General features: G+C 51.3%; 1 protein-coding gene across 4 annotated transcripts in view; it reads right to left on the bottom strand.

Annotated features, from left to right (window-relative positions):
* Positions 1–2,156: 2,156 nt before the first annotated feature.
* TTLL8 (tubulin tyrosine ligase like 8) overlaps positions 2,157–17,302 on the bottom strand; it is a 48,336-nt gene continuing 33,190 nt past the window's right edge. For 3 of the 4 annotated variants that reach the window (XM_035696074.2, XM_035696075.2, XM_035696076.2), the window contains one exon: positions 2,157–2,320. In XM_035696074.2, coding sequence (XP_035551967.1) covers positions 2,160–2,320 — 161 coding nt within the window. In that variant the 3' untranslated portion in view covers positions 2,157–2,159. Of the gene's footprint in view, positions 2,321–2,519; positions 2,914–17,302 lie in introns of those variants that run through there. The other variant, XM_025455875.3, reaches the window with a different exon arrangement.

Raw genomic sequence — 17,302 nt, 5'->3', positions numbered from 1 at the left:
CCTGGTGGAAGAGAGCCCAAGTGGGCTGGCCGCAACCACAACCCACAACTTCCTGCCGGGTTCTGGCCTGGCTCGGGCTGTGGGGCCTCCAGACGCTGGCTGGATGCCCACGCCACCTCTGAGATGCCCTGGGTCTCTGGGGTTCCAGGTGAGCGGGTTCCCCGCGGGCCAGTCTCACATACCTGGTGAAGACTGGGGCCCTCGTCCTGATGCTGGGGACGGATGGTGGCCGCTGGCCCTGGTGGTTCATCCAGCGGGGCGAGCAGAGAACTGCAGACTTCGCAGGTGCCTGCATCCCGGGACCGCAGGCCCGAGCCCCCACACAGAACTCACTCTTGGAGGGGGACCGGGGACTCCACGCCACTTCCCGAGGGCACCCATCACCCCAGAGGTCAACGCCCCATGGCCCGGCCTCGGCTCAGGATCACCCCATGCTCGTCTTCTCATTTGACTCTACACTCGCATGTTTGCAGGCAGAAGCTTGGGGCACCATCTGCTCTGGCCTCAGCCTGGCCCGGGGAGCAGGAGGGGAACGCGGGCTCTGACCCCCCGCCTCTGCCCTCCCCGGCGGGCCCAGCGCCCCGTGTCCTCCTTCCTGCATCTGCTGGGCAGGTGTGAGCACCACTGGTCCTGGGAGGGCACCGGCCCAGCAGCAGGGGACACGGAAAGGGATGCGTGGCTGGGGATCTGCCTGGAACCCCAACAGCGCCCCTCAAGTTGGGAGTGACCCTGAGTGGCACCGCCCCCAGCCTGAGCACCCCACAAGGTGGGTCCTGGGGTCCCTGCCTGCAGGCACAGCCACACCGGCCAGAGTGCTCCTTGGGGGTGGACTCAGGCCGAGAAGGAGCCTCTGCTCCACAGGATAGGGCCTGTCAACAAACACCCCAAACCACGGCCCCCCCCTCCTGTCGCCCTGGCCCTGGGGCCGGAGCTCACACTGACTCCCTCCATCCTGGGCCCGGGCCTCAACCCCGCCGCCACCTGCTCCACAGCATGAGTGCGTTGGGGCTTCTGGGGTCACTGCTGGGCTCTGGGCACCACATCCCACACTGCTGCCGACACGGAGCTGCTGCCCGCCGCCTGGTGCTCCGGGGGCCCGCCGCCCAGAACAGCACGCCTGAGGCCAGGCTCTGTGCTGAGGAGCACGGCGGCAGTAGCTGGGGTGAGTCAGAGGAGAACGTGCTGCCCCCGGGGCTCAGGCTGTGTAGACTCAGTGTCCACACCAGGCAGGGAGGGTGCAGGCCTTGCTGCAGGGTCCTCGAGGCCTGGACCTGGTGCCACAGCCGCTTCTCAGAGCTGCAGGACACGTGGGAACTGCTGTGCCAGGGACTTCACGGGCACAGGGCCCCCTCGGAGCAAGGAGGCCTTGTGGCCGCGCAGGCCCAGGACGGGCCCACCTGCCAGATGACACGTCTGGCACCCTGAGTGTCCACCCTTGCGCCAAGGGGCTGCAGGTGACCAGAAGCAGATGGCCGCCGTGGTGGGGAGAGGTCCCTCCCCACTTTTCTGGGGGAGGAGGGCTCTGGCCCTGCCAGTGTCCACACGGAACTGGCCCTGGGGACTCCTCGGGAGGCTCAGGGGGCGGGGGGCTGGGCCACCCCAGGCTGAACCCAAAGAGGCTGCAGGGGCTCACCCTCCCCCCGGGTGTCTGTAGCCGGGCGGCCAAGGGCCCAGAAGACCCACTGTGGTTGAATCTGGGGGGTCTGGCCCAAGGGGCCCTGCATGCCCCTCACCCAGCACCAGGTTGGAAGGAGACACTTGGTGTACAACCTGGACCTGCACGAGACTGTTGTTGAATAAATGAGGGAATAAGTGGGTGCCTTCCCCGAGCCCTGAGGCTGGGGGCAGGGGCCAGGGGCCGGCGAGGGGCGCCTTCCAGCAGAGGGGGCTCGGGAGGAGGAGGTGCCCAGAGGCTCCCCATGCTCCTCTGCCTGCGAGGGGCCCCTCTTCTGAGGGGTGCAGGGGTGGATGGGTGTGGGGCGCAAGCTCGGGCTGGTGGGGGCTCCACAACAAATACCATGCGGGGGTGACACAATTTCGCTAAAATAGCTGTGTATGCAAGGTCTCTCATCCACATGTAGGTTCCCAAAGACACTAGCCTCGTGCCAGGGGCCGCGGGGCCGGGTCCATGTGGTCCTCCCAGTCCTCGGTCCTCGGCGTCACGGGTTCCACGTGCCGCCGCCCCGGCCGCCTCCCAGGGCCACGAAGCGGGCGCCCTGCAGCACCGTGGCGCAGAAGGAGCGGCAGCGCTTGCAGGCCCGGCTGGGCGGCAGTGAGCCCCGGCACACGAGGCAGGGCGCGGGGGGGCCCCTGGGCAGCCCTTGGGAGAGAGAGAGGGGCCCTGAGAGAGTGCCCCCGGGGCACACCCGCTGGCCAGCCCACCCGTCCCACACAGATCCCTCCTCCCCCCGGCTCTCCCCCCGGACCCACAGGGCCAAGGGGTGTCTGGGCCAAGGGGTGTCTGGGCTCATCATGTCTCGGGGTGAAGGCTGAGGGGATGGGGAGGCCACCGTGGCTGGGCTCCTGCACCCTCAGCACCCTCCGCTTCCCCAAGGTCGTGGGTGGTCCTAGGCAGGTGGACCAGGGGAGCCCCCCGCACCCGGACCGTCCCTTGGCCCCTGCTCCAGAGCCACCTGGGCGTGGAGGGGATTGCAGGATCCCCAGGCCTCTGGCCCCCTCCTGCCTCCTCCCATTGGTGACTCCAGCTCTTCTGAATCCACCCAGCCTCCTCCGCACAGGCTGTGCCCAGAGGACCTAGCTCCCCCTGCCCCGGCGGGTCTGAGCACACACCCCTAGAGCTCAGGGGCACAGGGCTGGATGCCCAGAGCCGGGGGCTGGGTGGCAGCTGCCCGTGACCACCCCGAATGCACTGGATCAGGACTCAGAGCCCAGGCAGGCCAGCGGCTGGAGGGGCTGCAATGGAAGACGGGAATGTCAGGGCCAGGGCCTTGCCAAGGGCTGGTGGGTGAGCCCTGGTTTCCGGGCAAGGCTGCTTTGCCCACTGGCTGTCTGGGGCGGGGAAGGCACAGGGCCTCACAGGCAGGCAGGCTAGTCTCTGCTGCTCCCCAGGGCACCAGTGCACTGGCCCAGGCTGCGGTGGCCTTGTTGGGTACGGGTGCTGTGGCCAGCAGGGCTGCACATGGGTGACCCAGCCATGGCTGTGGTGGGGGGCGGGGGGGCGCAGGCCATCTGGGGAGGCCACCCCTCCACCACTGTGCTAACGCCGCTGCTTTGGGAGGATCTCCACACAGCTCCTCTGACACCGGCTGAGTGAGGCCAGCAGGCGGGTGAGGGTGTGTGCCCCTTTCACGGACGGGCAGTCAGGGTCTCCAAGAACCCTGCAGCCTGGCCAGGGTCCCTCCACCCGAGTCCTCTGGGCCTCCAGCCTTTGCTTTTGCTCCAAGAACCACCCTCCCCCCCAGGTGTCTGTCCAGCCCTCTTGAGGGAGTAGCCTGGGCCTGTGCCGGGCTCCCTCCCTCCTGTGCTGCCCCTGGTGCCCGAATCCAGCCCACCTGCAGGCTGCAGCCTGTGCCAGGCTCCCCAGGCTTTCCCGGCCTCGGGGCCTGGGCACTCCCCAGACGGCACCCACCCAGCCCAGGAGCACTGGGGCTGGGATACCACACCTCTCAGAGTCACTCACTGCCGATCGCCTGGGCTGAGTCACTCCTCTGGGGTCTGGGTGCGGTGGATGGGAGCAGGGCCACGCAGCACCTATGCAAAGCAGCCCAGAGCTTCCTGGAGCCTGAAGCAGATGCTGAGCCAGAGCTCAGGAACAAGGCCTCCTTGAGGACACGCCAGGGCCTGCATGGCACCTGCAGGCACCCACGGGGCACAGGCTGGGGACAGGCAGGCCCGGCAGCCCAGGGCAGCAGCCTGCGGGGCGGTTCTTAGTGCATCAGTGCAGCCAGGGCTCAACAGAGCCCTCCATGGGGCTAGGTGGACAGAGGATGGGACCTGTCAAGCCCAGGAGGATGGGACCAGGCCCTGGTAGCAGGAGGGGTGGAGTCCAGGGGAGGCGGGAGGAGAGGCCCCTGCCCTGAGCCCCGGGCCTGGCCGGGGGCACGGGCTGAGCTGCTGGAGAGCCAGGCAGCACGCATCTTGCAGATGAAAGGGCGGATGGCGTCAGGGGTGCACCCAGGAACTGGTGGTCCCTGATCCAGACCAATCCTTCTGGGAGAAGCCACCAAACCTGGGGCGTAAAAATATGAAAAGCATCTTCTTAAAAGCAACAAAAAGCTGGCAAAATATCAAGAAATGATCAGAGCAAGGCTGCAGGAAGGTGAGCCTTCCCTCTGAGGCTTTGCCAGCCAAGGTCACCGGGAGGTGTGGAGACAGAAGAGGGTGGGCTGCACCACGGCGTCCCCACCTGCCCTGCCCCATGACCCCGGAGTGTTACACGGTGCTGAGCCATGAGCCCCTAGCTGAGCCCCGAACAGACTTCCAGGGCCAGTCCTTGTCCCTGGGCTGGGAGCAGGGCAGGCAGGGCTCCAGGGCGTCTGGCTGTGGATTTTAAGCGAGCAGCCTTCGTCGGGGCAGGTCACCGAGTGGACGCCCTGACTTCTGGAAGGAATGTGAAGGATCCTCACAATTGATTTTCTTTTTTAAGAAAATGAGGCATTTATAATAAAGTGTGAAAGAGCCAATGGGAAAGGTGGACAAGCAGGATGGGAGCTTCAAGTGTTAGAATTCTCAGACATCACCGCACAGACTCCAGGGTCTGTAGCTTCAAATGCGGTTCAGAATCACCGGCAGGGTTGGGAAACCACAGAGCAGGATCGAGCAGCTTATCAAAAAGTAGAACGTCTAAAAAATGAAGCTATAATAACTACAATTAGGATTTCAGCGGGTGGTGTCCATAGGGCTCCAGACATGAAGATCAGGGAGGAGACGGAGCCGCCAGGGGCAGAGGGAGGATGCACTGCAGGCAACCGCCGGAGCTTTCTCGTCACTGATTAGTGACACTGGTTTGCAGGTTAGGAAGCCCGATTTTCTTCAAAATCAGTTTGGAGAATTAAAAAAAAACACACACACGGGAGACCCAGCACGTCCAAGCGGGCAGATGGGACGGAAGGCTGGCCTTTGGAAGGCAACGCTAGACGCAAGACGGGGCCACAGCCGTGCGAGTGGTCACAGAGGTGGCCCCGGCTTCCGTCTGGCCTGCAGACCCTGTGGCCCCAGCCGGCGTCTGTCCACAGGAGACCGCGGGCCAGCACCACGCGGTTAAGTCACCCCTGGATTCCTGACCTGCAGAAACTCATGGGATAGAAAGTGTTTGCTGTTAATGTTTGGAGTACTTTGTTACACAGTAGTAGGTTACTACAGAATCCATGCATCCATAATATATATATATATATATATATATATATATATATATCACAGAAAATGTCGATGTTAAATGCAGTTAAAAGGAGTATTGTGAATCTGGATTAAAAACATCAAATTTTATGCAGAGAAATATTTAAAACATAAGGTGAGAGAATGGCTGAAAGGGAAAGATACACCAGGCAAAATCAATCCAAAATAAAATCAATAACAGAGTCTGAAAAATATAAAGCAAAAGTGGACAGAATTATAATAGACTGATGCATCCCACAAAATTCTTATCATACTTTACTTAGTAATTGATAAAACAAGCAGACCAAATAAAGAAAATCGGTAAGAACTGGACGCCAGGATGGCTCAATGGTGGAGCATCTGCCTTCAGCTCAGAGCATGACCCCGGGGTCCTGGGATCGAGTTCCGCATCGGGCTCCCTGCAGGGATCCTGCTTCTCCCTCTGCCTGTGTCTCTGCCTCTCTCTCTGTATCTCTCATGAATAAATAAATAAAATATTTTTAAAAAACGGTAAGAATAAAAAGATTTGAACAACACAACAGACCAACCTGATCCCACTTACGATACCCAACAATCGTAGCATACACGTTATTTTCAGGCACTGAGGGGAGCTGACAAGAATTGACCACATAAAGCAACTTTCTGCAAACGTCCAAGGATTGTAGTGAGAGAGACAATGGTCTTAGTCAAAATATAACTATGCTAACAAGAAAGTAAAAGCTAACTGTAAAACCAGATGCCAATGCATTGATAGGAAATCAATTTGTAAATAATCAAGAAATAAAGAAATAATTGTAATGACGATCAGAAACTATTGAACCAAGTAATCCAAAAAAATGCTATATTCAAAAATTTTTGGATGCAGTTAAAATAGAAAATAAAGAGAAATTAACAGTCTTACATGTAACGGGGTTTTTAAAGATTTATTTATTTTAGAGAGAGCGAGCATGAGTGGGAAGGGCAGAGGGAGAGAGAGAGAGAATCCAAAGCAGACTGTGAGAGGAGGGCAGAGCCCAACTCGGGACTCGATCCCATGAGACCAAGATCAGGACCTGAGCTGAAACCGAGTCAGATGCTCTACCAAATAAGCCACCCAGATGCCCCTTGAATACATGTATTAAAAAGAAATTCTGAAAAGGAAAGGGCCAACGATCCAGCTCAAGAAGTTAGAAAAAGAACAAATGCAAATAATAGAAGAGCAAAAGCAAGCAAAATAGGGAATACAAAATTGAACAAAACATTGGTTCTCTGAAAGAGCCAAATGAAAGCTGACAAAACTCTGATGAGACTAGTGAAGACAGGGGCAGATAACCAATAATGGGAACAAAAACGAAGGTGGCATTCTGCATACTGCAGGATTCACATTCATGAATCCATCAGTGCCGTTCACCACACTAGCAAAATATGTTCATCTCAACAGGAAAGAAGGGAGGGAAAGAAGGAAGTAGGGAGGAAGGAGGGGATGGAAGAAGAAGGAAGGAAGGAAGGAAGGAAGGAAGGAAGGAAGGAAGGAAGGAAGGAAGGAAGGAAGGAAGGAAAAGCACTTTCAGGAAACAAAAGAGAGGGAACTGCCTCTAAAGTGACAAGGTGCCCTCGAGGAAAACCTCCTGCTAATATCACAGATGGACACCTGCCCCCTCTTCCTCCCCGGAGGTTCCAGCTAGTGCAACCAGTCAAGAATGAGAAACAAAGGCATAAAGACCAGAAAGAAGTAAAAGAACTCTCTATGGCTTGATGTGATTACATGGAAAATCCAAAGACATCACAAACTATGAGAACCAAGAAGTCAATTTATAAGCACTTTGCACTACAGGGTCAATGTACAAAGAACAAGGGAATATTCTATACATTAGCACAAGTAAATGGAAAATAAAATTTCAAACACCATTTACAACACTCACAAGTGGAATCTGAAAAGAAAAAAAGTCAAACTCATAGCAACAGAGTAATAGAAAGTGGCTGCCAGGGGCCAGGTGCAGGGGCGGCAGGGAGAGGCCGGTCAAGGGTCCACACGGGGAGCTCGAAGATGAGTAAGGTCTGAGGATGTGACGGCAAACGTGGTGATGCTGTCTGGAATAGCTGAGATCTGCCAAGATGATAGATTTTATACATTCTTATATAAAAAAAGGCACCATTTATAAAAGTATCAAAATTTATTTATAAAAATACATTTATAAACGCATCAAAAATACGTCAGATACAGATAAGTTTGATTTAAGCAGTCTATGCTAAAATATTGCAGAGGAAAACTCAAGAACATCCAAATGACTGTTGAGTACATCACACCCAGACATTGGAAGTCTGCACATCACAGGATGTCAATTCCCCCTAAAAGGATGTGTAGATGGGACGTGGGCCCAGTCAGAACCCCACCAGCTCTTGTAGAAACGTATGAGCTGATGGCAACATTTATATGAAAATTCAAAAGACGGAGAACAGCCAAGGCAACACTGAGCAGGAAGCTGCCGGAGAACTTACACAATCCCATTCCCTGACTTTTTTCCAAAGTGAGATACTTAAGGCAGTGCTTTCGTGAGATATTAGCCTAAGAACAGGTAAACAGAAAAATGGGCCAGAGTAGAGAACCCAGATTTCATTCTGGAGAGTCTGTTTCTGATGAGGCGGGGGGCATGAGCCTTTCTGGTAATGGTAACAGGACGTCGCTAAGAAAACCACATGGGCCTCGGCCCCTTCATGCCACGTGCAAAAAGTTGAATTCAGGATGGATCCCAGACCAAAATGTGAGGGTCAAAACCACAGAGCTTCTAGAAGGAGGCCTTGGAGGATATCTTTCTGACTTAGGTGTGGGCCAAGCTCTTTCAGACAAGATGCCAAAAGCAGTAGCCCCGAAAGGGAAAAGTGGTAAGTTAGGCTTCATGAAATAGTTCTACTTTTCAAAAGGCGTCACTAAGAAAGTGAAAAGGCAAGCCGCCGACTGGAAAATATTCTCCATATGTGCATCTGACAAATAAATGCATCACATACATACAAGCCACAACAAGTAAACAACAAAAACATGAATGATTTCATTGAAAAATGGGCAAAAGAATGAGATAGGGACATCATAAGGAATAACCGGGAAGCGCAAGGCGAAGTGCTCAGCGCCATTGGCCATCAGGGAAACACAGGTTAAGGCCGCGGTGAGAGGTCACTGCGTACCCACCTGCCAGCAGGGCCAGGACGCTACAGTTGTGGCTGCGGAGCGTGGGCGACACGGGGGTGCCGCACAGAGCGCAGAGCATCGCACCTGCTAGGGAAAGCCGGCAGTTTCTTCTACAGCAGAGAAGCACCCTGTGGCCTAGGGCGCCAGGGCGGGGCACACATCCCCGCTGGAGACCAGGGGCCATTGCGAGGCGGCCGCCCCTCTGCCCGGGACACAGGCCCCGGGCATCACTGGAGCAGCAGGTGAGCCCGGCCCGCGGGCGCCAGGGACTCTGCGGACAGGTGGCCGCTCGGCCGGGCGCAGTGTGCGAGGGGCCACACACGGGGGGGGGGGGGGGGCACACACGGCCAAAAACAATCTGCGGAGACTTCGGTGGGACAGCCGTTGTCCCCGAAGTGCAGAGTGGAAAGGGGCCCAGGGACGTGAAAACTGTCACCGGCCTCGATCTGGGTGCTGCATGTGCAGGTGTAACATGTCAAACTGTCCCCCCGCGGTCCGCACGCACTGAGCGTCAGCTGTGCCTTAAGAACACAGTGTGAAAAGAGGTGTGACCCAGGCGCCTGGGGGCTCAGCGGTTGAGCGTCTGCCTTCAGCTCAGGTCGTGATCTTGGGGTCCCGGGATCGAGTCCCGCGTGGGGCTCCCTGCTCCGCGGGGAGCCTGCTTCTCCCTCTGCCTCTGTTGCTCCCTCTGCTTGTGTTCTCTCTCAAGTAAATAAAATCATTTTTAAAAAAGGAGAGATACTATTTCCTATGGCATGAAAAACCACCAAGTGCCTAAAGGGAGGAAACCTAACGCGAGAGGTGTCAACCCCTACACTGAAAAACCACAAAACACACCAACAGAAGGAGCCTTAATCAGATGGAGGCGATCACAGTCATGCTCTGAAAGACGCAAAATAAAAAAGGGGTCAGCTGTCCCCAGCATGATGGGCCCCGCCAAGGTGATCCCACTTAGAACCCCAGCCTGCCCCCCACCCTTCCTTCCTTCGAAGTCCCCGGTTGACCCTGAAATGTACGTGGAAGGACCGAGGCCAAGAACGTCCCTCCCACCCCCGGTGGCCTGCTGTCACCCGCGGACGCTGCAGGAAGGCTCCAGGCCCTGGCACGCCCCGCTGGCGTCTTGGAACGCGTGCTGGGCAGCCACGGGCTCAGGGAGGAGGGCTCACGGGGAACTGGCCCGAACCCAGCCGGCAGGCCTGGGAGCCAGCGCAGCCCGGCCCTGCAGCCTCGGGAGCGGGAATGTTTGTTCAAGCACCGAGCGCTGGAGTCCTTTGCCATGTGGGATGACTGGGACGCATCCAGAGAGAGTGGTGCCGTGGCTGCGACAAACCCAAAGCAGGTGGCACTGGCTTTGGAACAGCCCAGTGGGTGGGAGGGAAATGTCACACCCTGGCCAGGAGACCCGCATGAGGTGGTGACAAAGCCTGAGGCTAAACCGTGGTGACTCAGGACGCAGGAAATCCACCGAATCAGCTCGTGGTGCTGGCAGGAAGGCTGTGGGACAGAAGGCTGGTCGTCGGTCACCATCTGTGGAGGGGGCGGCAAACTTTCTCTGACAGGGACAGAGGGAAGTCTCTCATAGTCTTTGCTGGTTATTATTATTTTTTTTATGACCTTTTAAAAAGGTAAGGACCGGGCAGCTCAGGTGGCCCAGCGGTTTAGCACCGCCTTCAGCCCAGGGCGTGATCCTGGGGTCCTGGGATCGAGTCCCGCGTCAGGCTCCCTGCGTGGAGCCTGCTTCTCCCTCTGCCTGTGTCTCTGCCTCTCTCTCTGTGTGTGTGCCTCTCATGAATAAATAAATAAAATCTTCAAAAAATTTTTAAAAATTAAATAAAATAAAATAAATATAAAGGTAAGGACTGTTCTCAGCTCACAGGCCACAGAGAAACAGGCTGCAGGCTGCGGTTTGCTGACCCCTGGGCCAGTCCGCGGCGGTGCGCCTCTTGTCACCTTGGTAACCAGCAACGGGCCCGTAGTTGGGGTGTTAGGTGGTACCCCGGGCTTCCTGCCACCCGTGTGGCACGACCCAGGACTGGGACAGCCTGTTACCCCCTCACCTGCTCCAGGGGAATGTGGCCAGGTGTGGAGCTGCTTTCTTTCCCTAGCAGCCTCGCACCCCAGCCGTGCCCCCTCTGCTGAAGCCAGCCTAACGGGGGCCCACAAGATTCAAACTTGGTCCCAGCTCTGCCACCTGGATTCTCCATGGAGATGGCATGGTCCTTGAGCACAAACACAGGGCTATGGTCCATCTCCAGTGGAATGTTCCAGATGGAAGGAAAGGATAGTGGAAGGAGAGGAGAACTGAGTTTGTGGCTATGGATGGAGGACCAGAAGGCACATCTGTGGGGAGCTCTTAGAGCCTGGAGGTCCAGGACAGGGGAAGTTTGGTGCTCTCTGTCCTGCGGACCTGGCATGCGGCCCAGAGGGGCAGTCAAACAGCAGCTGCGACAGGGTCTGACCCATCCGTCCGTGGGCTGTGAAACCAGCTGGCTTGTGCCACGCAAGGCCACCGGGGTGCAGCATGTCAGCAACGAAGCAAATTTGTATGGGGGAGGGGGTTGCAGGTTGGGTGGACCTCACAAACCTTCTCCAGCAGGGGTGCGGGGTGGGGGGTGGGGGTGGCTTGTCAGCCCGTCCACTGTGCCTATATTGGCAATGACATCAAAGATGAGAGGTCAGTCTAAACTCAGTCGTGTGGGTCTTCATGAGCACCAGACTGGCTGTCTGGGACTTAGAGCACGCCGAGTCTGGGCTGAGGTCAGGGCCGCAGGTTGGCCCCTTCCTGCTACTTGAAGCCTTTAGAAGGTAGCCTAAGACATGTATCAAACTGAAGAGATTTGGTGTCAATCTCTGCCAGTCACATTAATCCGAATGGCCAGTAGAGTGGACACTCATGTCAAAACTCACCAGAGGCTGAGCAGGACTGACTAGTGGATTATGGGGAGAGCCTGTCCTCCACGGGTCTCTTGAGCACCCTGCACATTTTGTTGGGTGTGCCAACCACACCACTGGGTGGTGGTGGCGCGGGAGGGGGGTAGGGGAAGGTGCCTTTGTTATGTAGCTTTCTTCCTGCCAAAACCTGACTAAAAAAGATAGGCAGACAATTGGAACAGAGTAGAGTCCAAACACAGGAAGAGACTGCAGCCACCTGTGTATACGGTACGGTACAGGTAGGAACAGTGTTTCTAACATACCGTACCGTAGCATTGGCTAAATACCCATACCGAAAAAATAATGAGTATTAAACCCTACACATCACACCACATACTAAAACTATTCTTTTTTTTAATTAAAAAAATTTTTTTTATTTTATGATAGTCACACAGAGAGAGAGAGAGAAGCTGAGACACAGGCAGAGGGAGAAGCAGGCTGCATGCACCGGGAGTCCGACGTGGGATTCGATCCCGGGTCTCCAGGATCACGCCCTGGGCCAAAGGCAGGCGCCAAACCGCTGCGCCACCCAGGGATCCCCCTAAAACTATTCTAGATGGAATACAGATCTAAATGTGAAAGGTATCAACAACACAACTTTCAGAAGAAAAGAGAAGTGACTTTTTGTGACTTTGGGGTAGGCAAAAATTTATCAAACAGAAAACAAAAGGTGCTAATCATAAAAGAAACATTGATACTGGAAGATACTGAAATTAATAACTTAGGTGCATTGAAGACGTTATGAAGAGAAGGAAAGGCAAATCATAGGATGAGAGAAGATATATATTTTTTAAGATTTTATTTTCTTTTTTTTTTAAGATTTAATAATAATTCATGAGCGACCCAGAGAGAAGCAGACACACAGAGGGAAAAGCAGGCTCCATGCGGGGAGCCTGATGTGGGACTTGATTCCAGGACCCTGGGATCATGCCCTGAGCTGAAGGCAGACACTTATCCACTGAGCCACCCAGGTGTCTCAAGATTTTATTTTCTTTAAGTAATCTCTATTCCTGACATGGGGCTTGAACTGAAACTCTGAAGTCAAGAGTCATGCGCTCTACAGACTGAGCCAGCCAGGTGCCCCAAGAAAAGATATTTTTAATAGATCTGCCTACCAAGGGGCTTGCATCTACATATCTAGAGAACTCATATAAGCCAATACGATTAGGCCAACAAAAAAATTTGTCCAAACGCAGAAATTGGAACTTTACAAGAGTATGTTCAAAGGGAACATAAATGAGAAAGCTGAGCTTCATTCGTCATCAGGGAAATGCAAATTGAAGCTACAATGTGAAGCCACTACTCTTCCACCAGAATGGCCAAAATAAACATAAAGAGAATAGCTAGCGCTGGCAAGAGTATAGAGCAACCGGGACACCCTTACGTTGTGGTGGGATGTAACCTGGCATGTTCACTGTGGAAAATCCTTAGGCGTGATGCCTGCCAAAGCTGAGTGCGTGACTCAGCACAGAACAGTGTAAGTATGGTTTGTTTTTTTTTAGAAGATTTACTTTAGAGAGGGAGCACAAGCTGAGGGGAGAAGCAGGGGGAGATGGGAGACAAGCAGACTCCCCACAGAGTGGGGAGCCCAGAGTGGGGCTCGATTGCACTACCCTGAAATCACAACCTGAGCCAAAATCAAGAGCCAGATGCTTAACCGACTGAGCCACCCAGGCGCCCCCAGGGTATGTATTTCACCAAACTCAAGAACATTCATGGCAGCACTATTTGTAATAGTCTGAACTAGAAACAATGTAAATGTCTATAAATAATAGTATGAATAAATAAATTATGGTTGAGAATGAATTTCAACTACATGTAAGAAACAAAATCTAGCCATATATCGAGCTTAACATCAAGCCAAGTTAAAAAAAAACAATTGACGTTATTCGCCATTTTAATAGTACAAAGGAGAAAAAGCTTATGATAACCTCATAGATGCAAAAAAAGTTTTTTTTTAACTTTTTAAAAATTTATTTATGATAGTCACAGAGAGAGAGAGAGAGAGGCAGAGACACAGGCAGAGGGAGAAGCAGGCTCCATGCACCGGGAGCCCGATGTGGGATTCGATCCCGGGTCTCTAGGATCGCGCCCTGGGTCAAAGGCAGGCGCTAAACCTCTGCGCCACCCAGGGATCCCCACAAAAAAAGTTTTTTGAGAAAATTCACTACCTACTCACAATACAAATTCTTGGTAATAATTAGAAAGAAACTTCTTTAACATGCTAGAGTGTCTATATATATTTATATCATATCTATAAGTTCATAAAGACCTAGAAAAATGTCATTATAAATGAGGAAATGTTAAAAACATTCCTTTTATTTTTTTTAAAGATTTATTTATTCATGAGAGAGAGAGAGAGAGAGGCAGAGACACAGGCAGAGGGAGAAGCAGGCTCCACACACCGGGAGCCTGATGTGGGTGGGATTCGATCCCGGGTCTCCAGGATCGCGCCCTGGGCCAAAGGTAGGCGCTAAACCGCTGCGCCACCCAGGGATCCCCTAAAAACATTCCTTTTAAAATCAAGAATTCAATACTGTATAGGAGGTTCTAGCCACTACAATACTACAAGACAAAGAAATTACAGACAAAATTGGAATAGAAGATACAAAGCTATCCGCACATGATATAGAATTACTTACAGAGAAAATTCAGAAGAATGTACATAGAAATTTTTAGAAATAATGAGAGTTTAGAAATGTGGCAGTATAGAAAATTAAAATATAAACATCAGTTGCATTTTATAAACCAGCAGCAAGCAATGATATAGAGAGATGGCATCATGTGCAGTCCTATAGTATATCAAGGAACTAAGAATAAATATAATAAAAGATACATATAATCTCTATTAGGAAAATATAAAATTTAAGGAACATATAAAGTAAATGGAGAAGTATATCATGTTCATGGGTAGGAAGATATTGTTTCATTAATCTGCTAATTTCCCCCAAATTAATCTAGGGAGTCAATGCAAACCCAACTAAAATCTCAATAGGATTTGCTGTAGAACTTGATAAAAGCAATTATGACATTTATGTAGAAGGGAGTGAATCCAAGAAGGAAAATTGGCAAAGAGAGGTGACTTGTCCCCCTGATGTGAAGATACTGTGGCACTGGTGCAGGGGTGCAAATTCACCTGTGGAATAAAATAGAGACTCCAGAGATAGACTGACTCAGGTAGAGTGAGGTGTCAGTTCACAAAGTGGGAAAGAAAGAGATTTTTCTACTAATAAATGTAAAAAGTTATCTCTATGGACAAAGATAAAATTTGATTCTTACCATACCATATTAAATATTAAAAAATCAATTCCAGATGGGTTATGACTTCTACATCAAAGACAAAATTTGAAACTCCTAGTAATAAATGTAGGTAAATAATATTTTAAACCTCAAGGTAAGGAAAAACTTCTTAGAACAAAAATAGCACTGACTAGAAAAAATACTGATAACTTTGACCACAATGAAATTCAGTTTTCAGTGTTCACTTTGGCAGCACATATCCTGAAATTCAGTTCTCATCAAAAGATACTTTTTTTTTTAAAGATTCTATCCATTTATTCATGAGAGACATACAGAGGGGCAGAGACACAGGCAGAGGGAGAAGCAGGCTCCATGCAGGGAGCCCGATGCAGGACTCGATCCCGGGATCTGGGGATCACGCCCAGAGCCAAAGGCAGATGCTCAATACCCGAGCCACCCAGGCGTCCCGAAAGATACTTTTTAAAAACCAAAAATACAGTTACAAACTGGGAGAAGCTGTTCACAATAGATAACTATGAACATAAACAATCTCACAGAAAAACAGGCAAAAGATATGAACAGATATTTCCCAGAAGAGGAATTCACATAATTAATAAACACATACTGAGATATTTAACGCAGTTAACCAGTGAAATGCAAATCAAGATTACAGCAAGACTTTTCTTAAGTCCATTTGATTGATGAAAATCAGAAAATCTGATGACTCAAAATGTTGGTAATTCCACAGATTCACAAGATTGAGAGATAGGGGCCTCAAAGCACTTGGAAAACAGTTTGTGGACATCTAAAATCGAGCATCCAGATATCCCACAAGGTAGCAATTCCATTCTGAAGCATCTCTCACAAGAAACACTCACTCGTGTAAAACAAGAGATATGGACAAGAATGTTCACAGAGACACTATTCACAACAGCAAACCCTGGAAACAATCTAAATACACAATCACAGGGCAGTGAAAGAATCTTTATAAAATAGTCTCACAAAGAAATGAGCTGTGGGACTCTGGGTGGCTCAGTCAGTTAAGCATCTGCCTTTGGCTCAGGCCATGATCCCAAGGTCCCGGGATCAAGCCCCCGGGGTCGGGGCTCCCTGCTTGGTGGGGAGTCTGGTTCTCCCTCTTCTTCTGGCCTTCCTCTTCTTGTGCTTGCTCTGTCCCTCTCTCTCAGAAAGAAGGAAAGAAAGAAAGAAAGAAAGAAAGAAAGAAAGAAAGAAAGAACTTTAAAAAAAAGAAATGAGCTGCAGTGACATACAGCAGAGTAGATGAATTTTAGCAAATTTGATACTTGGTGAAAATGTAAGCATCGTGCCCTTCTTAAAAAGTAAAAACAGCTTGAAATTAAAAATCTTTTTTTAAAAAAGATTTTATTTGGGATCCCTGGGTGGCGCAGCGGTTTGGCGCCTGCCTTTGGCCCAGGGCGCGATCCTGGAGACCCGGGATCGAGTCCCACGTCAGGCTCCCGGTGCATGGAGCCTGCTTCTCCCTCTGCCTGTGTCTCTGCCTCTCTCTCTCTCTCTCTGTATGACTATCATAAATAAATAATAAAAAAATTTAAAAAAAGATTTTATTTATTTATTCATGATAGACAGAGAGAGAGGCAGAGACACAGGCAGAGGGAGAAGCAGGCTCTACGCAGGGAGCCCGATGCAGGACTCGATCCCGGGTCTCCAGGATCACATCCCGGGCTGAAGGCAGGCGCTAAACTGCTGAGCCACCCAGGGATCCCCTAAAAATCTTTTAAAGAATGCATATGGATGCCACAAAACTAAAAAGGAAAACAAGGATTTGACAAATGTGATTTTAAGGATAATGGTCACTTCAGGGGGAGATGCAGGGAGTAGGGGTGCCAGAGATGGGTCGATGTGAAATCACTCTATGGTTCTCATTACAGTTTTAGTTTTTTTTTTTTTTAACATTTTATTTATTCATTTGAGAGAGAGAAAGAGAGCATGGGCAGGGGGAGCAGAGGAAGAGGGAGAAGCAGGCGCCCCACTGAGCAGGGAGCCTGACGTGGGGATCAATCCCAGGACCCTGAGATCATGACCTGAGCTAAAGGCAGATGTTTTACCAACTGAGCCACCCAGGTGCCCCTAATTCTGTCTTTAAAACTATCTAAATAAAAGTGAGCCATGTAAGGACAAACAATGAAACTTTGCCATGAACCAAGGATTATGACTAACCAGAGTATATGTACCTGCCATCCAGTGAAATGAGAAAAATGGATCAATTAAATAAGGTTCTAGGCAGTGCAATAAAATAAGAAAAAGATACAAAATCTATAATAGCAAGAAATGGAAAACTCTTCAGATGATATAATTGTGCATGTGAATAATTCAAAATAATCTTTAAATATATTAATAGAATTGATAGAAACATTAGCCAAGACGGCTGGATTGAAAAGAGACTGATTCACAAAAATCAATTCCATTTCTATCAACCAGCCACAATTTGTTGAAAAGAAAAATAAAGAAAACATAAAAATGTTGATACTACTTATCATAGAATAAAAAAAACAAAACACATATAAAACTAAATCGAACTTAAAAAAAAAAAAAAGCAGAGATCCCTGGGTGGCTCAGCAGTTTAGCGCCTGCCTTCGGCCCAGGGTGTGATCC

Source organism: Canis lupus, chromosome 10, assembly GCF_003254725.2.
Source record: "Canis lupus dingo isolate Sandy chromosome 10, ASM325472v2, whole genome shotgun sequence".
Lineage (NCBI taxonomy): Eukaryota > Metazoa > Chordata > Mammalia > Carnivora > Canidae > Canis > Canis lupus.
The sequence above is the reverse complement of the archived record's forward strand: the minus strand, read 5'-3'. Positions and strand labels throughout refer to the sequence as shown.